General features: G+C 37.5%; 1 protein-coding gene across 13 annotated transcripts in view; it reads right to left on the bottom strand.

The window, feature by feature from the left end:
- RALGAPA1 (Ral GTPase activating protein catalytic subunit alpha 1) overlaps positions 1-27231 on the bottom strand; it is a 132894-nt gene that overhangs the window by 95957 nt on the left and 9706 nt on the right. For all 13 annotated transcript variants that reach the window (XM_056344936.1, XM_056344938.1, XM_056344932.1 and 10 more), the window contains exons 2-16: positions 23994-24104; positions 23425-23474; positions 21851-21908; positions 21144-21187; positions 20083-20260; positions 18285-18400; positions 16852-16990; positions 11210-11418; positions 10616-10855; positions 8255-8446; positions 7763-7900; positions 5406-5554; positions 4084-4213; positions 3086-3323; positions 632-793 (exon numbers count right to left, since the gene is read on the bottom strand). In XM_056344936.1, coding sequence (XP_056200911.1) covers positions 632-793; positions 3086-3323; positions 4084-4213; positions 5406-5554; positions 7763-7900; positions 8255-8446; positions 10616-10855; positions 11210-11418; positions 16852-16990; positions 18285-18400; positions 20083-20260; positions 21144-21187; positions 21851-21908; positions 23425-23474; positions 23994-24104 — 2154 coding nt within the window. The remainder of the gene's footprint in view (positions 1-631; positions 794-3085; positions 3324-4083; positions 4214-5405; positions 5555-7762; positions 7901-8254; positions 8447-10615; positions 10856-11209; positions 11419-16851; positions 16991-18284; positions 18401-20082; positions 20261-21143; positions 21188-21850; positions 21909-23424; positions 23475-23993; positions 24105-27231) is intronic.

Raw genomic sequence — 27231 nt, 5'->3', positions numbered from 1 at the left:
TTTGAGCAATCCACCTAAAGCACTGTTTAGCATCCCTCATTTCTAACACAGGAAACAGTACCTGCAAGTAATGAAGTTGAGAAATAGATGACTCCAGAAATGGAAAATTGCACAGATCTGTGCCAATCTTTCATTAATGTAAGATCCGGGGTAAAGTAAAAGACAACACATTTTATACACTATGCAGACATAGACATATTTCTCACACTTTTCTTTGCACAGCTGGAAAACACTCAAGCCTATTATTTTGTGCAGCTTATGAAAAAGTGCACTTAAAAAGCCTTCTATTACCCACTTATCCATACCATTGCTCAAACCATTTGAGCTTTTTTCTCTTTCATACACAGTACTAGTTTACCATTATAGTTAATCCAGCTTAAGCATGTGATCAAACTTATTAAGAATTTATACATAAACTGCATCACTTCCATTTGCAGTAAATGTCATTCTAGTAACACAAGCTACTCAGCTACCTTCAAAGCACATAAGGCTGCATAACATACACATTTAAGTAATTATTATAGATGGTATACTTTTGCAGAAAGAAGTTATCAACGTGGCTACAAAAGTCGATTATTAATTCCTTACCCTCTCCCAAATGTCACTTATATCAGCTTTTACAGATACGTACCAACTGTTTTCTGCCGCACTATGCTTCTTGCCTTTTCTGTTCCTGGAGAGCCAGTGGTTGTAGCACTGCGTTGTCTCATTGGTGCTTGTCCAGGCTGATCACGGCTCCAGCCTCTAGAAAAGGACTTATCAACTGAAGATTTTGGGAATTCATGCCCAACTCCTGCAAAAATAGAATTGCAAATCTATTCACTTCTATTCTAGCATCACCAAATATTTGTAGTTGTGTCCTTTCGAAGAGTTTCAAAGCTGGATAGAATAAATCATGTTATGGAACCAAGCATGGTTTCAAAAGTTAAACCAGCTCATTATTGGGTTTTAAATGTATAAATGCACTCAGCCAGCATTAACACTGAGGGGTACTCAAACTTTTTCAGAAGCATTGGTGCTGCTAAACTAGTGCAATTTTCTTTTCTGACCAATCAAGTGCAAAACCACAAGAAAACTGGGTTTACAAAGGTTGTAGCCTGATAAAATGTGTAACTATACAGATTTTTCTTTTGCTGTTCCTATTAGACAAGACACACAAAATCATACATTACAGACCATTAAAATTGTGGGTGTTTTTCAAATAATGTAGTGACATTTGAGGAAAATGAAATAAAGATGATAAAATATCTTTAATATGAAATGCAAAAGTAAAAACATGCGATGATGGGCTCAGAGAACAAGGCTTTTTGGAAATTAACAAAAACATACTACACTAAGATTAAGACAAGATGGAACATATTCAGATTAGAAATTTATATTGAAGTAAATAAAGCTCTATGAGGAGCTAGCAAAAACAACTGTATGTAAAAAAAAGAAGTTAATTAAAGAATATTTGCAGTGTATGCCCCTTATCCACACTGAACTCATGTAATCCGAAATTATACATGATAAACAATTACAATCATTAACAAGGCATCTTCTTGGAAAGTGAGCCCTAGTACAACATGTTCATTATTAATAGCAAATAAACAGGGCCAAAGAAATTTGGCATAATTTGTATGACATGTATTACTTCCAAAGCTGGATTTAACTCTGTGACTCACATTTAACAACAGAGGCTTTTTCTAGAACTCTGTTACTGAAGGCTAACATAAACTCTTCTCAAGTGGCTCTGTATGGGTGATAAAGATGATTCAAAATGGTTTTTAAGCCTATATTCAAGTAACTATACACATTCTTCTCCCACATCAGACGACTTTTTTTTTTTTAATGGTGTCTTTTGCAAGGAAAAGCAGAAAGCTGAGTATGTATAGTATAGGAAAACAAAAATGCATGGTTCTGAACAACTTCTCGGTCAGTTACAAAGAAATGTAATTTTGTCCAGTTGTCACACACCAGAAGAACAAAACAAAAGTGTGAATAATGCCTCTGCCCGAGATGAGAAATGTGGAAGCGTATGAAATGTTTTTACCAAAAACAGCCTACAGGAACATCCTCTTTAAGAGAGGGAATCTACATAGATTACTTCTCACTGACAAACCCTAGGATATTAGCAGGAAGTACCTTGCCTCACGTTTGACTGCAGAAACACATCAATCAGAATGCAGCGAGATAAGTAGACTAAAAATGACACTTTTTTCCCCATCTTTATTACTCACCCTAAATATAACCCTGCCTCTCACTATTAGATCTCAAAGCACTTTTTAAAGGAGAACAGTATCACTACACATGTTTTACAGAAGTGGAAACAAAGAAATTATTGCTCATGGTCACATGCAGAAAGTCAGTCCCTGATCTGGGAAGAGAATCCAGGTTTTGCAGTTCTCAATCCACCCTCTACCCAGTAGGACAGTCTTCTTGTCCCTTACCAGTTCTAGAACTGTACCATTACGTGGCAAGTAGCCACCTCCTCTCCCCATACTATGTCCTAGAGCATTTCCCGCATTGTTTAGGAATCAGTTTAAAAACTGGTACCATTCATATGGATTATTAAAAGCGTCTTTTCGCTTAAATAGTCCAACAAGGTCACTTCAACAAAATGCGTCTTCACTATGGCTTAGCAATGAATTAGTTCCCAAGCAAAACTATGTGCACCTTACACTTCATCTTTAAACAACACTCATTGGATTTCAGGACCAATAGTCCAATTGTGTTTCCAATAGCCACTTGCTAGCTAACTCTTACCAGATGTGTAATCTTTGTTACTTTCAAGAAGTTATGGTTGGGACTCAACTATTTAATTGCTTTGATAAAAGGAGAAAAGCATAACCCGTTACAGTGTAACATTTTAGGTTAAATTCAACACACCTTTAAGAACTACATGGCTATTTGCTAGACTGAATTTTCATGTGAAAGTTTTGTGGTGGTTCTAAAAAGCAGCCTCACCTTAGAGAAATCAGGTTATTTCAGGTGATAAGAAACACCTAATTAGGTATACTAAAAAGGCCAGACCAAAATTATGCTGTGCCCAGGATCTCATTACCCCAGCTCAAATTCAGATGAGGTGTATACAGTGTTGTCTTACCTTTGCCTTTGTGTTTTTTCTGCTTCTGCTCACTTAATTTATCCAGCGGCAGGTCACTGAGGTCCAGGCTATACAAGTTTCTAGCTAATACTTTAGTTAGTGTCTCCATTGTCAGTGACCACTCGGTGGCCAGCTCTTCCCAGTATGTCAGTGATGACATTACGGACAGCAAGTCATCCCAAAGTTCTCGAGAGATGTACACATTTAGATTCGCTTTGATCCAAGCTACTATAAGAGTCTAAAAGAATAAAGTGAGAAAAGTTGGGTTCTGAACACAAGATGACAACACTCAAATACTACTGCTTAAAAGGAAGTTTCTAACTGCCACAGAAATTTCTGTGTAGTCCTGACACTTTTTCCTCACTTGTACACACAGAATTTTCATGAATCGTCAAGTGTTACATTCACATGGACTTCTGACTTAGATAAAGGAACGACTGGTTTGACTCATGAAAAGTCTTTTGGTATCTTACAAGTTTTGCCAAAAAGTTTTGCAATACTGTTCTCATCACATTTGTATCTTGCGTATGCTTGTTTTTTCCCTACTAAAGAATCTGGAGACTTTACAGATCTCATTTACAAAGAAGCCACCACAACAACACTCTGCAACTATAAACTTTGAAAGCATCTCCTACAGCTTATTGTCAGGAATAAAAAAATCAGTTGGTTAGGCACAGATGGCACAGAAGATTTTGTGCTGACCTGAGCTAATTCTGCAATGGAAGCAGGCTAAAACTGTACACACTGCCAGTTATGCCAACTCAACTAAAGGACAGCAATTTTTTAATTTCACAGTACCCCAAAAACTGTTGTCACAGTGTCATTAAATATAAGACAGAAAGTAACAAATGTAGCCAGTTCTTTAACACACACCATTCACATGATCTGGGTAACAAGAACAACGATATAAGATGACAAACCACCAACAGTCATTGTTGCATCTAATCACTTGGTCAAAATTAAGCTGAATTCATTAAAGTGAATTTATGTTTAATTGCCTGGAAAAGAGGTCCTGCAAGTCTTCCAGCTAAAGTGGAGTTTTTTCTTCCTTGATACTGCAAGAAAGTTTGGGGTGGTATTTTCAGCACAGATTCAGTAACCCTGAGCAGCACAAGTAGCATCTGTTCCCTGCAAAACGATATTAAACTCAGAGTTACCATTTTGCTGTGGTTCTGTATACACCAGGATACTTTTACAGATAGAAACCGAGCTTGATTTGCTCAAACACACTCAAAACAGAACAGTGATTACAAACAGCCTGACTTGGTTCTTGCAAAAGAAATTACTCCAATCTTCTTTTCACACTTGAGAGTGAGGAAACCCTGTTGCCCTCCTAACACCTTCTGCCAGGTCATTCAAGTACTATCACCTTCAACAACCTAAAATTACAGGCAAAGTTTACATTATTATGAATGTACCTCATCAAATATTTCTTGCGGCACAACCTTTACCATCATAGTCTAGAGTAATTTCTTTACAGTAACATGAAACTGGGCAAGAAAACATTGATCTAGTGGAATCTGTTTTCTCTTATTACTCCCAAATTTCACAGTGTCTAGCCTTGAACTGACTCCTTATTTCCTCACAAGAGGAGACAAGCTTCACAAGGTATGTAATGCCAACTCAACTTACTCGGAGTTTAGGAAATGGTAGTGACAGACTCCATGCAAGTCAAGTGAAAATGGAGTAAATCAGCCATTTGAAATCCCCTTGGCTACTACTTCCTTGCAATGGAGAATGGTGGCAATATACTGCCTCATTAGAGATTGCTAATTAAAGGAGAGGGGGAAATAACAGAATGAAGGTGGGGTCCTTTGCACCTGCTAGACACCTTAAGCGCTAGAAAGGAACTAACCAGTTAAACAGTACAGGAACTCTTGTAAACGGTTACAGATCAAGAGCAACCTACATCTGATTGTAACAGTTATCCATGCTTATCTGAGGAATTTTTATTTATCTGTGAATATGGTTGTGAAGCTTCATGTATGTTTTTGTATTTTAGCACTCTGACACATGAGCAAAATGCCCTGGAAAAGGCATCAGTAGCTCCTTAATAGTAGTCTGCATATCCTAGCTTACTTGTTTCTTCACTGAGGGCTAACCTGCCTCAAACTAACTAGGTCCTTACTACTGGCTTTAACAGAGCAGATAACCCCTGCCCTTGTGGTAAATTGTCTGTAATGTTAAAAGTCCACATATTTACTGATTTAGAGAAACTGGTTCACATAGTCAATACCATTCTACTGTGTTTACCACGAAGTAAACTTTCACATTTATATTTTGAACAAATAATCTTAAGATAAAAGCATTAGCATTTTACCATGTCTTCTTGTCCATAGTCACTTGGACTACCATGTGACGGTAGATATTAAGAATGCGTTTACACATATCAGTGTGTTCATCCAGCAGCGCTTTGATTTCATTTGCAGGTTCAAGAAAGAATATATTTGAAGAATTTATTATAAAAACCTATAAGTAGAAAAGAGTGGATGTTATGAGCTTGAAGCACTTTGATGTTTTCACCAATTCAGTTGACAGTAACCAAGAGGAGAAAATCGATGATTAACAGAAAGGCTGCACATGCACTCAGAAGTATATACTTAAATGTAAGTTACCTTGATGTGATGATAAAGCAATAAGACTGTTCTTTCCCCATTTTTTTTTTCCTAAAAATATATTTGTGTATTTTTGCTCTGATAGACAGATGGTACAACAAACTACTCAATACAATTATTTTAATATGATGGAGAAATCTGTCCACTATCATTTTAATATGATTGAGAAAGTTCCACTTGAAAGCCAGCAAGTAACTAGTATAAAATATGGTAAACTACGTGAAATAGTCCTGGTAACAGTGTGTGCTTCCGCATAAGGCCTGTATTATGTTCTAGGAAAGTACAGCATTAATCCCACCGTGATCAGTAAGGCTTACCAAAAGTAGGAAACAGGTTAACTTCCCCAAAGTGGCTGACTTCAGTGGACAGTGAATTAGGGCTTTCAGAATGAAAATGATGGAAAAAAAAAGTAGGCAAGGACACTGTAGGTGTTACAGGAGCTACTACTGAGGTGTTGTTATATTTTTACCTACGTTTAGGAAGTATTTGACTCACAGTGAGCCCTAGAGTTACAATTTTTTTCTTTGTCTTTCTTAATCCACATGTACAGGTAATCATTGGTTCTACAGTTGTAATTTCCCTCTACTGACAGTTTTGGATTTTAATAATGTAAAACTATTAGTATGCAGCTTTACATTCACTAGCCTCAATTAATGAACCTACCCGACTCGTAAGTGCCTAGAAATAACTCTATGCAAGAATTAAATGGACAGAAGTCTTGGGTTCTTGATTCACAGAAAAAGCCAAATATGGTTCCAGTTAAGGAAACCTCTCAAATTCAGACATGGTACTGGTTTCAAATGATGTTTTGACTCCACTTCAGGCATAAAAATATATTTGCTGGCCAAATAAACCTTTGTCCAAAAAAATTCAACATGAAGAATCTCCCAGACATTCTCAGATGTGTAAACCTTAGTAATACACTGCAAACAGATAAATAGACTTCACTGCTTCTTTTCTCAGAAACACTTCACATTCTATTCATATTCATTGCATGCAAAGATCATGAAGTTTAAATTACTGTAACATATTTGAATTTAAAAGTTATTTCAGTTACAAAGTCTGTTTCAATATATAACAGTGTACAGCACAACAGGAAACCCTATTCAGGAAATCATTCAAGCTGTGGTAAAAATAGTGAGTTCTAATTAGCATGGGCACCCACAGTAAAAGTGCACGTGGTGGAGTGGCAAATGTACATGTCATTTTATTTTATTTTATTCAGAAACAATTTTCTTCTGGATAAAAGAATATTACAGAGGCTAGAGTCAAATACACACCTAGATGTATGTACGTGCATGCACATATCATATATAAAATGCACACATATGACTTTTAGAGCATTTCAAAAGACTCTCAAATTATACACGGTTGATTTTCTATATCCTCAACTTCAGTGAAGCATTTTGCTGAACATTTGAAATTAACATGATTTCTACCCTGCCAAATTTTCTAGAAGCAGCTAGAAAACTTAAGTTAGGGAACTTCTGCAACTCTCCCATTCCTTAAGGATATCACTGAAGTAGAGACTTGTGGTGTCTGATCAATTTTTTCAAAAACTTATGTACTCATCCAATCTGTAATTCAGATAAAGATGAGAAAATACACGTGTAAACTTTATTATTCAGATTAAGAAAACCTCAGGTTTGGAAGGTTTGTGTGTGGTGACTAATAGCTTAAAAGAAAAAAGCTTCTAAACATTCTCATTACACACTTAATTAAAATAATCTGAAGATTGCCACTCAAATGAGAATTTGTTCTGTGATACAATGCAGTGCAGAATGCATGTCTTGACTAAAAAAAACAAAAAAGTTTTTCTGTGTTATCCAACACTTGTGTATACACTGTCCTATGTAAAGTCAATAAAGATACAGTGAACAACTGTCATTATTCTAACACTATTTATCATCATACTTTTAAATTTTAAAATAATTTTTCAGTTCAGAGATGCTTTGAGGGAGCATGGGATTGGGATTCCCTTGTGCTATATCCCACTCTTTATGTGCTGATAACAAGAGCTTTATTATGAGGATGAAAATTAGATATCAAGTCTATTTCATACCTGCAACACTGACTGCACCCCAGCTCGTACATTTTGCTCCTCAGTATCATTTTCCGACATTTTATGCAACGTGTCTTCGTAACAGCCATTTCTTGCCCAGTTTGAATTTCTAACGTGACTGGAGTTCATCCCTTTTTCCTGAAAAATACTTTTTCTTAAAATCCCACAGATCTGTAGACATGCATTTTTATGTTTTTCCTCATCCCTTTATTTGTACGTAATTTTTATACAGCTGAAGGTTGACATACTGTATAATCCACATCTTTAGAACAGTTCATGAAACGATGAAATTTTATGCTGAACAAACCACATTAAAAATCTACAAATAATGGATCAAATTGGTAGCCCATTTATGTACTTTTAATTACCACTGATTTTCCACAACAAATGCTCTGACATCAAATTAAACCACATATAATCTGTTGAGGAGACCACTTCTCTGCCTACTAGTGTATCAAAAAGGTGAACAAATATTAACCAACAATCTTTTACCTCTTCTCTTTCCTTTGCTTTCTCTGATGAATTGTGGTCAACAACATTTTCACCACAGTCTACAGCTGTGCACTGCATTATTTCTTCAGGTTCTTTCATAAATAAAGGCTTGTCTTCTTGCTGAATCCATTCCTGATACACCTTTACCACTTTCCTCATGGCAGCTGCTTCACATATTGGCAACAGAAATGCCTGGGAGTAGAAAAAGAAACAAAAAACCAGTTACAACACTTGAAATCAAGTTGCCCTCTATAATGTACAAGTTCTAGGGGATGAGGGGGGAAAAAAATACAGCCAGTGCAGGATCCTAACAAATGACTTACTCCTAAACCTAAATGTTTTCTCACTTCATCTATAAAATGAAAACATGAATAAAAATGTTTTGACAAGAAAACTTGTCAAGAAAGTACTTTGAAAACTTCACTGCCAAACGAGGAGATATAAGCATCCATACAGGCATATCTACTCAACATCTAACCTGTTGAAATTAAGATTCACTCATCCAAAGTATGCAAAATGTGTCAGCAGAAGTTTCTACTACAACATCTTCCATCCACAGGGCTTGGAAGAGTGAAGTTAAATCCGTTCTAAATGCCTAAGAAAAAATCAAGTGACAAACACTGGCAGCCATGTACCTTAATTTTAGCCAAATGAGAGTTTACAAAACAGTAGCCTTAAAACAAATAACTCCCTGAAAAGACTTCAGAATTAGTTTCAAAAAATTGTGCATTTGAGTCAGTGCGATGGCTGATCAGCGCCCTCTTCAGGAGGTTTTGTGGATCTGCTGTGCTGGTAACAGTCACAGATCAGAAACTTCTACCATTAGTAAGGCTTTAACTAAGTATAAATTCATTTACCAAAGACCATGATGCCCTAATTGTATTTTAAAAAGAACAAATAAACTACCCTAACACATAGTTCTATGGAGTCCATGCTTTGAATGTTGAAAAATCATTGCCCGTGTCTTCAAGGAGCGCCCACTTGACACAAGCGGTATGTTCTCTCTCTGGAAGCAGACATTTCATACCAGTATTGCACACAAAAAATAATTTTGCTGTGTATTAAAGAATTCATCTGACAAGTTCATCAGTCACACACTATCATACCTCAAGTCCAACAGTCTTCTGCAAGCCCACATACATTTTTTTTTGTACCCTGGAGCCTACATTGCATTATTTTCTAGAATCTTCCCACCATTCAGTACAACTGAAACCTCCTCCTGACTGGAACAACTTAGCTCTAATGTTTTAGAAACATTGCAAAGATCTGGCATGTTAGAAATGAACTTACACTGAAAACTTCTGGATAAACAATGACTTAAATGAGATCTCACAACCACACATGAAATCCAAATAATCTACATAACTCAGAGGTGCCTTGTGAAAAGAACAAATAAAATTGCCTTTGCTGTCCCTTTTCCCCTGGAGGGGGGTGGGCAGTTTCTAAATAGACTATCAATAAACCCTTGAGCAGCAGATGAATTCAGGTAACTCCATTTGATCTTCAATAATGTGTCCAAGGCTCTTCAACACACTGGACATAGATAAGCTTCTAACATTTATTTGCCTCATTTGAAAATATCCATTTGATCCAGATATACCCAAGTTTTAAAATGTTTAGTCTTCTGCTGTTTAAAGCAGTTAGTGTCATGCATTTCAGTTGAAATTTAGTACCTTTTTTTTACTGTTACTCAGAAAAGTCTCTTCATATTTTACCTATAGTACAGGGCATAAAGAAAGTCTATCTTGTTCTATTTTCCCACACTGAACTCAAAGTTACGTATTTTCACATCATTAATAAAGACTCCATATTCTGGCATATGTTCTCAGTTTAAATTTGTCTGATAGCTTGCAGTTGAGAAACACTATTTTGAGTATGCTCAGCTAACGTTTCTGGTTGCAGTAAAGTCAGAAGCAGAATCTATTACCTTCTATAGCCATCTGTCCCACCCTTCTGATGAACACTGTCAAGGTAAGGACATTCAACTGCTCCTAAAACAGCTCTTTAACAGCTGCAGACTCCCACAGGAGGCTTATTTTATTACGCTTGGTTGTGAGCTCTCATAGCTACATGAAAAGATTAAACATTCCTGTCTAACAGGACCTGTAAAGTCCAAGTTAGATGTTGTTGAAATGGTTATTAAAAAAACACAATTAGAAAAAAACAGGAACCAGGGATATTCTAAACAGAAAATATTTCAGAATTCTAACTTTTCAGTTCCGAAACCTTAAAGCAAGATGACAGAAAAAAATCTGTAAGTTTATGTAATGTTCTACTTAGCAAATACTCTTGAAATAAAAAGACAACACAATGATCATCTACAATAATCAAGATTCTTGCATTCTAAAGAGGGTTCTTTACCTGTCGAAATATCTCAGTTAGAAAATTAACATTACTTCTTTTAAAAGAAAAGACTTTCCGGACAATTTCAATATCAGTTAAATGCTCTTCATCAATACTGCAGAGGCTCGAAGAACTTGGTTCTCTCTCTGTTAGAGTACTGGTATTAGAATGAGATTGTTCTGGCTCTGCATTTTTATCCTGCTTATCAGTACTGTCGTTTTTGCTGTCCTCCCTTGAAGCCATGCTAGCAGCTGCTCTCTGAAACAAAAATAAAAGGCATATTCCAGGGCTCATTTTCAGTAGAGCTGAACAGTACAATATAAGTTGTATACAACAGTATAACTTAGAAGAGTACAAAGAATTCAGAAAAAAAACCAACAATAGGATTCACTGCACTTCAACGTTTCTTATGTCTATTTGACTAAAAACATTTGAAAGAGAAAAAAAAGCAGTATAGTGAGTCCTGCTAAAGTGAATTCATAAGCAGAAAACTTCTTCAGAAATTCCTTTTTTTAATTCTTCCTTAGTTATAATTATCAGAGCAGTGCACACTGCTGACATAATCATTAAGACAAAAACATGAAAACAATTTTTTTGTATATTTGGGTTTACCTGAATATTCTTTGGCACATTTTCACCTTCCATCCCAGGAATATGAGGTCCTGCATGAGGTTTTGGCTCAAGCCAGAAAGACACCAGCCATCGAATGACAATAACACGAGCCTTAATAAAAGGTTCCTTTGTGCAATATATTGCCTCATTGGTTTCAGCATCTTTCTTAACCATTACATAGTGTGGCTTTGGTCTCATTTGTGGTATATCTGTAAGAAAACAGAATATCTTAAAAATATGTGCCGAGAGAAAGCTCTATTTAAGAAAGAAATCCTAAACCCATAACAAATACACGTGAGCTTTCAGAGGTGCTGTTTTTTCATATTCCCTGTTGCACAACTCATCCCAAGATGTGCCAAAATGGATGCGATAGAGAAAATAGACTAGAAGACATCAAAAGGCTGCAATTTTTTCCTGGAGGGAGACAGTATCATTCATCCAACAGACAGCAACTTGACTCTGCTATGCAAAACCTTTAATTTTTATCTGAAAGTGATTTCTATAGACTCACATCCTTGCTTGTGTTTTTTTTTCTAAACAGGTAAACATTTCATTGTTTTTAGCTTTTTGTAAGCTACATGCTATACTCAACGTTTAAAGATATATGTCAGCAAACTCACTACTTCACACTTTCATTGAAAACAACAAAGGAGTTCTAAGCAGCAAAACAACTGTTAGCTAGACTAGAATATGGCCTATGCTAGAAAGCTGTTTTCACATAGAATTAAGATATTGTCAAATCTCTTAATTTTTAAGAACTATTTACAGTCAAGTTACTAAGCAACAATTTATGTAACTCATACTGTTTTACAGCCTTTTAAGAGTCCTGTATGTTTACTTATCCCCTACTATCAAACCTACTGCGAAAAGCAGATGCAGTTCACATGCAAGGGATCACCAGATTTCCTAACGCATCCTTGGAAAGATCTCTATGTTGGTGGCCAGCAATCCACAATAAAGCAATATAACCAGCATAAGGGTCATCAATCCTTTACTGATACAGATCCCAATATCTAATCATGGCTACAATGGCAGAGCTGTAATTCCAAACTGTATCCTAACAGCAGTTGCAATAAACACGGCCACTTCTGACCCTGCAATAGGTGAAAGATGAATACAAGAGAGAGAAATCCTGCTTCAAAGCCATGTGAGTTTTGCAGCTTCATCTAAGACCATGTCTGCAATAGCTAATTTTACTGGATTTGCTACCAGAGCAAGGGCACTTGCACCTTCCTGTGACTTAGCTGAAAGATGATTCCATGGCAATAGCTTCTGTACTGGCTTGCAGGGGATGTAATGAACAATTCCCAGTAGCATGCTAGCTGGCAGGAACTGTGGTTACTCGGGATCTATAGCCTACAATTCCATTTCCTCCACCCCATGTTCTACATGATGGTTTAGTACCGTTTAGCTCTTCTGGTTCTCTCCCATGCTAGTGGCAAAGATGTTAACCGTTCATCAGTATTCCTGAATCTGCTTCAGAAAAAAGTGACAGCCCTTAATAACTCAATATGGATGGAATTGACATGTGCAGTAAATATCTTATACAGATCGGGGGGGTGTGTGGGGGAACAGATAGACAGCTTTTAACTCGTGCATAATGATGCACAATTCTGCAGGGACAAGTATCAACAGCCCAGTTCAACTCCAGCCATGCATCAGTCAACTCAACACGTCAAAATTTCTGGGTTTCACAACCCAAGACAGGATGCAGAACAGTTCTGCGATAATAATCATCAGTCTGAAGCAACTACGGAACTTTCAGATGCTAATGGCATTTCTCTTGGAGTGGTATACCAACTCTACTCCTAGTTCTAGAAGGGTGAGTATGAGACCTGCTCCAATACAGTAAGTAGTGGAAAATTTGTCTGTCAGAACACACCCTGCTGCTATTTCAGTATCATGATTTTCATCTGATGGCAGAATATTAAAAAACATACAAACAAAAAAAACAAACAAAAAACCCAAACCAAACTAAAACAAACCCCCACAACCCAAAAGGAAGGAGGCACGGAAAATGATGGTCCTGTCCTACCCAGATATGGAGAGTGATAGATTGGACAGAGATGGCATTTCAGCACAGTCTGACCTTCTCTAGAGCTGGCGGTACATGAGTAAGACATACACCCCATGGTTTTACAGGCCAGAAGGCAGTTCAAAGATACTAATGGTGGGAGTCAAAGAAGATGCAAAGTAGTCAGGCTGAAGAATATAAAGTTGTTCACTGAGTATATCTTCCTAATGCAAGGTCATGAGTCATTTTAAAGGATCCAGCATAACTTCTGCCAGGTTACAGTATCATAATTCAGGAGGAACAAATCTGGATAGTAACTGATTATTTCTTCGCTGCTATCTAAGCAATCAACTTATGACAGCCATGTATACTTGTAGGCATTTGAAGTGAATACAGCCTACCTGCCAGACTGCTGTAAAGGTTTTCTTATTAACATTACAAATACACAACATCCAGCACCAGCATTGAGGATATCCAAGCTGGTATAGCTCGAAGCCATTTCAACAGCCACATACAAAAGTAGTGATAAACTCATCATGATGCTGCCAAATTGAGGAATGTTTCCAAAACAGACTTTAAAGTTACAACCACTATTTTTAATGGAAGCGTTATTCCTAGAGGAAAACTACATGACTCTTGCATACCATCCACCTAAGTAAGTAACAAATGGACAGAATACTTTCCAAAAAGCTTATAAAGAGTTTATTTACTACAAATAAAAACCAGTACATTGTTTTCATTCTATGGAAAGCAGCAGGATAGTAAGAAAACACTAATAATTAAAAAAATCTTAAACAGAAGCATGTATAACAGCACAATCAGCAAATGCCTGGTAGCATGGTGTTTAAAGATGCAAAAATAAGTTCTCTCTGGTATCTATCAGCATTTAACAGAGTGTGAAGGCTGCAATACTGGCTGTATTTTCAAAAGGACAAGACATCCAGCAGACATACAGTAAACATGTCTTTGCAGCACACTGTCTCCTTCTGTAGTTTGATATCCTCTCTGAACATCCTCTCTCTCTATTCCCTCTCAACTGTGTTATGTCCTGCAGCTGCTTCTCAAATGTATCCTCCTTCAGTCACTTCTTGTATTTTCACATTTCTGTCCATCTTGGAAGTAGATGTCACTGCTCCAGATGAGGACGCTGATGTAAAACCAAAGCAAAACATAAGCTTATTAGATTGACTCAAATAGCACAAGAAGAAATATTCCCTCTCCCCAACCCTTCATTTTTCCTTTCTGTTTTGGGCTTTCCCCACCCTCTGCCCTTCGCGCTCTGGGAACTTGATGTAAGCTGATGGCAAAAAGGGGAGGAAGCTATAGGTGGTGGAAGACATACACAGGGTAGAAAATGAAAAGATCAGCAAAAACACAAGGTGGACACTTGTAGGTTTGACCATGCTTACTTTCTCAGGCAAGAAAGGGTTCAGAAGGAATGCAGAGCTGCAGAGAGCTGTAGGACAGCCCACTTTGTTTCCCTTTATTTAAAGGAGCACATCTAAATGGCTTGGAAATGGCACAGAAAGGTGCTATGATGGAATAAACAATGCCCCTGGAATCTTACTCCATACCTGTAGTTCTTACTAAACAGTTTCTAGAGACAGTCTTACAGGATCTAAACAGATGTTAAAAGAAGTTAAAAAAAATTATCAAAAACCCAATCTCATGGGCTCTTCTAAGCCTGTAATATTCAAACCAGGATTTGGAGGAGGCACAATACTATGTTCTTGTAACTGGAATGCTTGGTGCTTGTTATTGCAACCAACATACTTCTCTGAAAATCATAGAATCAGAATGGGTTGGGTTGGAGGGGACTTTAAGATCATCTAGTTCCAACCCCCTGCCATGAGCATGGACACCTTCCACTAGACCAGGTTGCTCAAAGACTCATCCAGCCTGGCCTTGAACACTTCCCGGACACAACTTCTTTGGGCAACCTGTTCCAGTGCCTCACCACCCTCACAGTAAATCTACCTTAACAGAAAGAAAGGAAAAAAAAAAAAAAAAAAAAAAAAATCAATCCAATATACTATCTCCAGTAAAGCCCTCTATCAATGCTTGCTTACTAGAACTAGTTTTGATTTGTATCTCATGACTTCTCCTAAATTAAACATTACCCCAGTAGCACAAGAACCGTTTCTTAGGTTTGCCCTGTTTTGTGCCTAATGGCTGTTAATTTTGCTCAGAACAGGCACAGGGTTGTTTTCAAATAAGGTGGGAAGATGCATGCCAGAGAAGAACTTAGAGAAAAGACTATTCTACTTACCAGTGTTTCTGTTGCTTTCATTACTGTAGTCTTCCAAAATCCTAGTCATTGTTCCTGACTTTGCAGTTTAAGGCACTGACAACAGTTTTGGAGGTCTGTGCCCATTTCTTCTTCTTCTTCCCCACTGTTCTCTTCTTTACTAAGACTCCGGAAGTTTCTTGTTTATGGTTCACAGAAAAAGAGAGGACTACAGGAACAATTCTATGGAAGACTTGAATCAAGATCTTCAGAGAAAGAAAAAATATTGTTTCCATATTTCTTGTTTCAGGATGTCAAGCAGCATCCCTCTTGCAGCTACTTTATCACTGAACCTCTTCAATATCTTCACACAACTCTCTTCTCCTGTTGCATATGGCTGGATTTACACTGTTTCTTCTCCCCTAGATGAGAAGGCCCACTGTTTGCCTTTCCCAGGAGAACATAGTTTTGAAACATCCATCTCTGAAGAAAGCCACAATCCCAATACTTGTACATGGACTGGCAGAAACTAAGACCTTTTCAACAAACTTCCCCGACAGCTTGATTTTAGAATATGAAATTGTGTCTGGAGAGCACTAGTAATCCTTGTGAGACGCTGCATCAGCAGGTAAGAGGAGTAGTGAGGTGTCCATATTACTCAAGTAATGAATTGACAGCTTAAAGCGGTGAAAATGTTGTTGACCACGATTCATCAGACACGGTATCACTGTGCAAACTAGAGTCTTGAACTATGCTGGTTTACAACCAACATGTGCATGGGTGCATGCAAACCTGAGCTAGCAAAATCAAGATGGGCAAACAATGTTCTAATTTAGAATGTGCTAAATATTTCTGAGCAGAACTCTAGTTTTTTTGCTAAGCGAACCTAACTAAAATTCCACTCTCTAGATGGAAAGATATATTCTAGCACCAACAGCTTTAAAGACTGGGTTAAACCCTAGCTTCCTCTTCCTACTGCAAGCTTTTAACAAAATACATTGACTACAAGCAAGCACTGTACAACCTAACCACTATGATTCTGTACAACTAAAGCCAACATCCCCTGAGGAACAGCAGATTAACACTTTTTCTCTCTGCAGCAGTAGTTTCTCTTCAGAGCATAATTTAAATCAACAACAAAGGTCACATTAAAGAACTGTTTTACAAGAACATTTAATGCACCTGAATCAGGTTAATATAGCAAGATTGACTCTAAAGAAAGGGTCAGGTGCCTCCACAAACAGAGAATTAAAACTCATGAACAGGAACCATAACATGTTCTTTCATAAGAAATAACTTTTGGAGAATGTTCTTTACAGTCAACGTGACTCAAGCAAAAAATGGCTTTGCTATGCTCTCTATTGGAGAAAATATGATTTTATCAGCTGTGTTAACACTTACCAAGTATAGGGTTATACAAGCTGGTCTCCTTACAGATGTTTGGAAAAATAGAAGGTAAGTAGTATTTCTTAAAATTTGAGAATAAAAATGAAAATCCCTTTTCCTGGTTTTCCTTGTTCTTCCATTCTAAACTCTTAACCTTAAAAAAAAGAGGTTGGATAAAGTAAACATCTAGAAGTAGAAGAGGAAGATAACTGATGATATTTCTTCTTTGTAAGTTATTTCTTTGGAACAAAATCATATGAATTGTAATAAAAAACTTCTAAAAGATGGAAGAGAAACTAGCTAGGAAATGTCAATGAAACAAAGACTTTCTCTTCCAAAACATTGCTTCAAAGTGAACTTGAACACATCAAATACTGAAACCAATAGAAATACATTTGCTTTTATGATCATCTTGCCAAGTCAGGGAGTAAATCCAAATTGACTGTTGTCTAATAGAACATTTCACAATGTTTTATAAGAAAAGGACAGCTACCCATGCTACTCTGAACACGTGTTAAAACAAAACGTCAAACCGATTTCAACCAACAAATGTCCATATATTCATTATAATAGGTACTTGGATTCATTCGTGTGGTTGGCAATATGAAACAAACAAGTCTGTCAACAGAAGCAGCACAAGATACAACTTTAAAGTTGAATTACACAAATCTACTTCCATGGATCACAAGTGCTAAGCCTTCCCCATTATGAAATATTTTCCTGCTGAAAAGCACAGGAAGTTCTTCTTAATAATGAATCCAACATGCAGTTTCCATCTTTGTCCTGGAGAATTCATCTGCCTGCAGAGCTGGGTAATCTGCCAAGTCCACCATAAATAAAATAAAGCAAGGTTTGCTTTTCTTTCCCTCCCCCCACTTCTTGGGGTTTTTTTCACCTTTTTTCCACTCTGTTCCCTACTCAAAGTCCACAGTTCTATTATGATCTATTTTTAGGGCAACGGATCTTTGGAATGAAACATACATACATATATATATATATATGTATGTGTGTGTGTGTGTGTATACACACACATACACACACACACACCCCCAGTTTGAAAAACAAAGTTCGTGACCACAACAAAACCCACACAAGAGCAAGCCCAGTTGATCCTTCCACTGGTTGAAGGCAAAAGGATGGGGAGGGGCAGGTGTAAATGGGAAGGGAGCTGGAATCAGCGTTGCTAGAAGTGACTGAGAAGTCTTGATTTTTCTCCGTACTCTGATTCAAGACACTGTGGTACCAGACCTATGAATCTTCACACAGAAAACAAGTGAAGATTTTCTAGAAGAATTTCCTTTTTACAAAGAACACTGGAAGGGTGATGGGGAGGAACGTTTAAAACCTTTTAATATACATTTGCAGTTCTACTAGTAAATGTCATCTTGAAATGGACAAGCAGGTGTTAGTTGCTTCATATTTGTTTGCTTGAAAACTATAGAACATACCTGAATTACTATGTATTTCAAAAGTGCTTCTAAGAAATAGCTTGTTAAATCTTCTTGTCCTTTATCTCCCGATTGTGGAGGAACAAGTGGAGTGATTTCCTCTATAGTCACTTGAGCTATTTAAACAAAAAGAACAAAAGAAGTACATCTAACATTTAGACAGTTTCTTCTCATGCATAAGTATCTACCAAGTTACTGGGTAAGCAGAGAAAGTTACAAGCAAAACAATCTACCCATAGATTCATGGAAATTAGGACATTTTTAGCTAATAAACCACCACAGAATTAATTTCTTGCCTAAAAACACAGTGGATAACAACTAAGTTCTCCCTGTGCACCCTGGAAATCTACCTGCCAAGACCCATTTTTCTAAAAGGGATAAGTCCATTTCTTTTGGAATTTGTGCAAACATAGTGTAACATTCCTGTTGCACAGATACCAAATCATTATTTACATCTCTCATGATTTTCTTCATTTAGCAGTTGATCAGCTATATCTGCGTTAAGTTTTACTAGCTCTGTCCTTCCTTTGTCTCTACAGTGAAGCTACTTCAGAGCTTATTTCTGTCTTGCTCCTGTAGTTAGAAGTTCGCATTTCACTCTTTGCACTCTACACTGCATTTCTACACTGCCTACATCCACTTTAGATTTGTTCCTTCTCTCCCACTGTAAAGATTTAACACAAAGTAACTCCAAAACAGGGCTTAAAATACGTAGCAAACTTTCATCTGCAGATGATACTGCTATGAAATGAATCTGTTAAGTTTCAGTAAATTTAACTACCAGTCAAGTAGACACTGCTCACTTCCACACTTGTGTCAGCATTAAAACATTGGGTGGAGATGGAAAAAAGATAACAGCAGCACTTAATGTTCAGAGGAAAAAGTGGTTAGCTACTTAGTCACATTTATGTGAATACAGTTTGCACTTGTGACCCCATCCAATTGTAATTCATTAGTAACGAGCTTAAAATCCTACTAACAGGAATAAATTGAGTTAGGAGGCAAGAGGCTGCCCAAAATAACCAGCATCTGATACTTACTGCTAGAGTGAACAGTCAAAGGAAAAACTGCCGTTAACCATGATCTTAAGAAAAAAAAAAATCATCCTCACTCTATTGATAAAAAATAATGATGTTCACATGAAAATAAAAAAATAAGTAAATCAAAACTGGGAAGTAGAAAAAGCTGATCTCAGAATGCTCAAGCCTTTCCACTGATGCAGACCCATCTGACCTCAGGTTTTGCAATTTACAAGATCCAATTCTTTTGGAAGATTCTGAGCCACAAGAATACCACAGCTTTAGTTGCATGGTCATACACAGATACAGCAGGAAGATCAACCATTGGGCTTTACGCACTGCCCTAACAACCATTCTCTTGAAGGCCATACCAGAAACTGCTCCGCATTAACTTGCTCTCTGGAATAAGGCCAAAGCCAGTGCAAGTGTTCAACACAAGCAGAATCCACCTGCGCAAGTTTGTAGTAGATGCAGCATCTGCTTGTAGTTCTTCAGAAGTATGACACAAAATTGGTCAGTTTATATTCACCTGCTATGTGTTAAGCCATACTTTGAAAAATAAGAAGAACACAAAAAAAAAAACCAACCCACCCTAAAAAACGATCAAAAAGATAAAGTTACTATTGCAAGAAGATCTGACAAACTGCCAAGAAACTCATTAAGATCTCCATAATCTCCCTGGGCACATATATATGTTAGTTCTTTGTTACTTCAACTTGCCTTTTCTGTGCTGAGATTTAATTACATAGAGAATTCAGTAATATTACCAAATTACTTACTTTCTTGAACATTAAGTGGAGGGTTAATGAGATTATCTAGCGTTCGGGGGCCATATTCAGATTGTGGTGATGAAAATCCAGGAATCAAGCAAGAAAACATCCATAGCTGTTCTTTACTACAGTTATTTTGAAGTGCTTGGAGCCACAAAAGAAAGAGACGCACACCCTCTCGCCGTATCTTAAGGGGGGGGGGGGAAAAAAGCAACAAGTTAATTTGTCCCAGAACATACAAAAGCCTTTCCATTTGTCCTGGGAGGGAGAAGAAGGGGAGTGGTAGAAAAGATGAGAACAGCCAGACCATAAGACCACCAGCATTCAGCAGAGCCAAGCTAGTGCACCTGCTGCTCTGGCTGAAATGCAAGGACAACCCTGGCCCCTTCACTGCTGTTTGCCTCACAGAATCTCTTTCACAGAAAGAAGTGCAAGAAAACCATCACGTGTCTATTTACTTGTTCAACTACAGGACTGCAAGATGCCATGTGAATTTTTCAGTAAATACAAAGACCATCATAAAATTTCTAAATGTGTTCATAAGCTACAACAGAGTGGAATTTCTGCAGCAGAAGGACCCTTTTACTCTCTTCCACTCCTTCTTCAAGAAGGATGATGGAGTCTCACAGCAGTCCCCTCCTGGCTCTCACACTAGAGAATCTCAGCTCCAGCCCAGCCTGCAGGTGGTTTACAGAGGAGTGGCAGAGTTGTTTGCTGCAGTACCAAAACTACACATCACACCTGGGTGGCTTTTGTCCCGTGGTCAACCATTATTACACTACTCATCAAAGGTCTCTTTGGTGTACATGATCTTCCACTTCCAAGACAGCCTCAGCCCCAAAACCAGTTTCCTTGCCCCTAACAATGAAACGTTGCTTTTGTGCAAAATCCTTCAAACCATTTGCACGCATTCTTAACTTGGCTACTCTATATAAAACACATTACTACTGTAAGTAGTTCTAGTGAGGTAAAGCTGACTTTATGTGCTTTCTCCATAAAAATTCACCTTTCATTCTTGTCTTAAAAACTTAAAAACTGAAGCAAAAGTAGTATGCAACTTTTTCCAATACCTTTAATGAATTTCCAGTGTGAAGAAGCTTCTTTAAAATCAACCCTAAAAAGAAGAAGAAATTTAAAAAAAAAAAAAAAAAAAAGGCTTGTTTATTCTTTCTTTGTTTCTTTCCATGTTAAGAGCTCTCGGTCAGACTTGATAGTAACTTTTAAACAAGTCCTTGGCAATCTCCAATTTAATCTTGGTGAACTTGATATCCTCAGGCAACTCTCTCAATGCCAGAGGGTGGGAAAGAAAGATCACCTTTCATAGCTTTCTCATAGCCCATAACATCTTTCACCAAGGGTTTTCTGGGGATGTGTACATTAAAAGTAAATTATTCTCAAGTCATTAACATGCATAACATCAGCATTCCCCTTTACAAATACAGATCTCACTCCATTTTTGAAATTTATTACTACGAGACAAAAAACTAGGAAAAAAATAATACAAAAGCAGCTTTCCACCTTCCCTTGTTCTTTCTCAACCACTATTCTACTTCCAGATTGCCAGATTTAATTCCATCTAGGAGGGCATTCATTACATTGGTGGATTTTTCTGCTTGCTTGTTCTTTTGGGTTTTTTTCTTCCCGTAGCTTGCAAGGGTTTCAAGACCATAATTCCTGTTATGCCACTTAAAGGTTAAGGATATGAGCAGCACAAACTTGTAATAGCTACTAATAAAACCTAAGATTTAAAAACAAAAAAAAAAGGAAATCAACTTACCAATACTATGAAATTGCCATCTCTGATGAATCCTTTCTGGAAGGAGTTGCAAAATTTTCTATAAAAAACAAAACCCAAGGATCTATATTGCAGGCATCACTCTCAGAATACCAAAGAGTGCTTTCACAAAGGCCACAGATTAGAAGCTGAAGGGTTAATTTAGAAAATTTCCACACTGCTTTCCTTGGAAGCATTACTGTCCTTTCAAGATAATCCCATTCCTAAAGCCAAGAAGTCCAAAGACTCTGACAGACTGTCTGGCAAGTCCCGCATTGGAGACTTCACACGCTACTGCAGTTTATCTGGCTCCACTGCCTCCCTGCTGGATATTGCTACTCACTGCAAAGGGAGCGGAATGGGATGAGTGTCCCAGTTGCTCTGGTTCACAAGAGGTTGTATTAGGTTATCCCACCTTTACAGAGGCTTAAGCTAGGATGCTAAGCTGTCAGCTTGCCTCTGTGACACAAGGAAACATTTGCTGCAGCCTTCTTAACAGAGGGGTAATGAGCTGCAGGAAAACAATGCAGAAAAGACCTGGGCTAATACCTCCCCAGTTAGACTGAAGGATGATCATCTTCAGATGGTAAGAAACAGAGTACAGTTAGTGATAGTGACAGAGGCAGTTAAAAATCTGTTATGTAGCACTTCAATGGTTATGCTAGAGGCATTAGCAACTTGTAAATAATCTGATTTCCCAAAGGAATTCCTGTCCACGGCCCTCCAGCAGCCTCTACAACTGCTTCCAAAGCACACATCACCTAACATCCCTTTATGCTGGAACCAGTGAACAGATGAACTACCTCTCTTCAAATTCACTCTCCTTGAAACAGTTAACCCCACAGTTTGAAGTACCAACGTACCTTACCAAAAAAACCCAAACAAACAAAAAAAAACAACTTGTATTCAGCCATGTGATAAGCATTCATCAACTTTCAATTTTAGATGTTTTCAAAAAACACAATCCTTGTTATAATTAGAAGCCTCCATGAAAAAGGAAAGAAAAAACCTTGACATTCTAAGCTATTTCTGTACTACAGTCTCTGCTCAGAAATGTTCCGATTTCATTACATTAGCTTCTAATTCATCTTAACTCAAAATATGCTTTTGGTGAGGATATTGTGAAATGCTATTTTCAAATAATAGATCTTTTAGAAAATAAAAGGGATCTGTAGAAACTAATTCTGCAGTAGTAATCTATTGTGAGAAAAATCAGAGATAGCATGCAATCAGAAGGTCAAAAAAATCATGACTAATCAGAGATCTCCCTTCTAAGAATTTTGAAGTGTGTACCACATTGGAATGGGGGTGGGGGAGGGAAACACCACCACCACAAAGTAATGAACTATCTGCAGACAGAGAAAACATTTTTTTTATATCTTCCTGCAAAACTGCAAGTCAAATTCTTTGTCTTCTCACACAAAGCACATACATTCAACTCTAAGCAAAGAGAAGAAGGAATGCAGTTAGATGTAAAGCATATTTCCAGGCAACTGTAGAATAGCTGTACTGTTACTATTTAACATGACTTAATTCAAAGCAAAAAAACTCATACGGGAATATACAAATGATCTTACCTCAAAAATAAAAAGAATAGAATCTAATTCTTCTCTTTGAGACTTGTGACCTAGATGCAATTAAAAATAAACAGAAGATATGTTTTCATTATCAAAACAAAATGTAAAGAGCACTGACAAAGACCCTTAGATGTGTAAAACAAAAACATGCATTTCTACAACTATAATTTTGCATGCCTTCTGCAATAAAGTGTATTTCATAGGTATGGTTTGTAACAGTTAAGAGTTTGTGTAACTTTCTATTACGGCATCAACAGCTGGTAGAGATTATGTTAAACAAAACTCAGAATAATTCTGCAGAACACAAAAGGTATTATAACACCTTAAGAATCCTCACATTGCAAAAAGGCAAAACCAGTCATCAGAGAACAAATGCTCCTTGCTCACCTCAACTGCACGTACCTCTAATTGCTCTGCCTTTTTTAGCAAAGTCAGTGCTTACACGTATTTCTGCACAACTAATGTTGCCATTTGTGACCACAGATACAGCTTCATTTATAACAACCTGCTTTATTTTATAACAAGAACACAAGGACCGAACCAAAAAGTGTTCTATTTTAAATACTTACCTTTTTGTTTAAGACCTACTTCAATAGTCACGAAGTTTTCAAAGAACACATAATATATATGTGAGAAATGTAGGTCGAAAAACTGTTTGAGATCAATTGATTCTGCATTCTCTGAAAAACAGAACAGAACATTGGGTTTACTTCTTTCAAATATTCAGTCAACCACTGCATACCATTATCCAGAAGTAGGAACTGAAGATACTTAAAATTATTATTGGTAAAGTTCTTGAAGTTTTCATTCTTTTCAATTGAAGCTACTGGAATTCAGTATGGCATGCCCTAAGTGCCCAGTCAATTTTATATAAGGAAGCAGTGTCTTGCACAGTCATTGTTTGCATGACAGTAATGCCTGCAAACTCCATTCATGAACCAGAATTCCATCAGGACTAGCACTGTACAGATGAATGTTGTTTTAATTGTTAATTTAATAGAAATAATGCTAACTATGCTGCCCAAACTCTGTATCAGGAAGGCCATCGCTGTCCCTAACTGTAATTTCTAGACACAGTTAAGCTTACTTAAGAAATGGGAGAAGGATGGTAAGGACGGACCTCGTCTGCTCTTTAGAGAAACAGGTTGGGAGGAAGCAAACAGCAGCGCTAAATTCCCACTGCTGCTTCCTAACTCCCTCCAAGCGCCAACATGCACTTTCCTTTCCAGTCTGGCCCAGTCCCCCATACTCCTTTGATTGTCTGGTCTCAGGAGACCAGAGGCTGGTGAGACATTCAGGGATATCCTGAGGTGGAGACACCACTGTGAGCGTAGAGGGGTACGCTTTCTTTTATAGCCCAGGAAGGTTTCCAGCCTCTCTTCCCACAACCCCCTAGATGGTTTTGTGCAAATCCCCAGCTAAAGAAATACATGATGATTTATCTAGATTAATTTTAAATTGATCATTTTAAACGATCAATTCTTTCAAGCCTCAGTACACACCAAACCAAAAGACACTCCCTGTCCTGTTATTTGGCTACAAAGGAGTAGAGAAACTAGGTGGACAGAACAATTGTACGGAAGCACAGAAGAACAGGGAGACAGTATTTTAAAAGGTAAAACTCCCCCCTTTCAGAATATTGATGTGAAACAAAACTAAAAAAAAAAAACCCAAAAAAGCAACAAAACAAAAAAAAAACACCACCAAAAAAACCCATGAAGAAAGGTGAAGCAAATGAAACCTTTATACCCTTCACCAGCTCTATACCTTGAGGCATCTTCTTTCACTGTAGACCTATCTTTTATAAGTCTTCTTCTAATTCTCTACTGGATCATAGGTTTTTAACCCTTTTTAGAATTACATCAATCTTTATCATCTCGCATGACTGGATATACAGCTGATACAGTATAAAGCACAGAAACAATTGATTGAAAGCATGGCCAAAAGCACGGCATATTTTCAATCCTATTTTATTATGTAGCTCTAGAGGATTGTCAATCCAATTTTATCACAGATCTTGCTATAAGAGTTTCCAACACATGTTCAGTTTTGACAGAATGCTTTGATACTGCAAATGTCTTGCATAATCAGTGTTGTGGAGCCAGAGTGTTTTCAAAGAAGACAAAAGCTAAGATCAACTCTTAAAGCAAAGCAGCTTGGATAGCAATAAACTTAGTGGTCCGGAGCGGCAAGCATGTGCCTGACAGTCTACAACTACCAAACCTCCAGTTGTGTAGAAACTGCTACACCACTTACAGATCAGCAGTTGAACTGCTAGAGGTTACAGTCTGAAATACTACAGTAAGGACAACAAAAAACAATTCCACTTCAAACAAACTAGGCCATGATTTTCAGGTGGTCAGGACAAATGCACAAGAAATGGGGCTATAACTAGAACATGGGCACAACCATTATAACCATGTCACTCACGGGGCAGAACCTTAAGTGAGTTCTAGATAATGGGCAATAAAATAGAGCAGGAAGCAAATCAAAAGGGTTTGAGATACGAGGATTAAAGGCGGAAAAAAGCAATGACTGAGACTTTCAGGAGAAAGGAGGGTGGCAGAAAAATACGTGGACTAAAAGATTACCAACTGTGTATGGGAACTGCTCATAGAAAGCAGTGCAACATAGATGCAGAGGAGCAGAAAACACTAGTTCCAAACACTAAACGGATCAGAAGCAGTTAAACAGGGTCTCTGCCAGTCAACACACAGGAATGCTGCATTTTTGCAGGCACATTAAAAGTTTCGTTTCCTGAAATAGGCCCTCATTCTTTCCCCAGACATGGGTCAACTCTGAAGCAGAAAAATACAGAAACCTAACCAAATGTATTCTTTAAAGACTCAATCTTAACACAACAGTTCATAATTCTCGGAGACACTATTTCCACATACTTCAGGCAACAGACTTAAGGCTTGCCTACATAACCAGCTGAATAGTGATTCTCGTTTTACCACATAATTACTGTGTGACACGTGCACACACACAACTGGCACTGTGGTAAGGCATTCTGCCTTTCCAGAGTTCTGTTTGGGGTGGGGGGAATTTCAAAGGATGATCCTTTTTTATTATTATTTTTATTTATTTCTTACTTATTTCTTTAAGAACAATGTGGTGTCAACCACCTCAGAAAAGACTCAGAGGTGCACTGGTAGACCTCCACTCCTACAATTAACACCCAATTAACACTAAAGGCATACCTTCAAAATACAGCTATAGTCTGGAAGAGTAGGATGAAAGTAAAAAATTATTTGACTTGGCATTCTAACAAACGCATTTCACCATAATTTCTTCCCAGGGTCACATCTGATAGCATAATCAAAAGCAAGTTTTTGGAATTCAAACCAAACAGTTAACAACTGAATTCTTGCAATAAATTCCACCACTTCCGATGGAAGAGAATAAAAGCATAACATATTATTTAATGCAATTTTGTCCTGGAATTATCTGAAAATAATACTTTTTTAAAAACCCAAAATTTCTGTTACTGCTGAAAACCAGCTTTCCTTCTAAGGGGGGGGGGGGGGGGAGGGCAGAATACACTTGTGCATCTGACAGGTTTGCCACTTACAGCAAAAGAGAGCTTCTGCTCATCACTGAAGGACACCTATAGCGATTCGGTAAGCTGCTAGTCCCAAAATTTGGAACCTTGTATCAGTCAAGAAGTTTGGAACTCATTATGCATACCCTGACCAAGAACTATGGTAAAGAAGAAGAGTGAAAAAAAAATATTAGATACAGCACGGAGGTAACAATGTAGACCTTCAAAGAGTCTGACCTGGAAATCAGCTAGTCTGGCCACCT

This window comes from Falco biarmicus, chromosome 7, assembly GCF_023638135.1.
Source record: "Falco biarmicus isolate bFalBia1 chromosome 7, bFalBia1.pri, whole genome shotgun sequence".
Taxonomy (NCBI): Eukaryota; Metazoa; Chordata; class Aves; order Falconiformes; family Falconidae; genus Falco; species Falco biarmicus.
The sequence above is the reverse complement of the archived record's forward strand: the minus strand, read 5'-3'. Positions and strand labels throughout refer to the sequence as shown.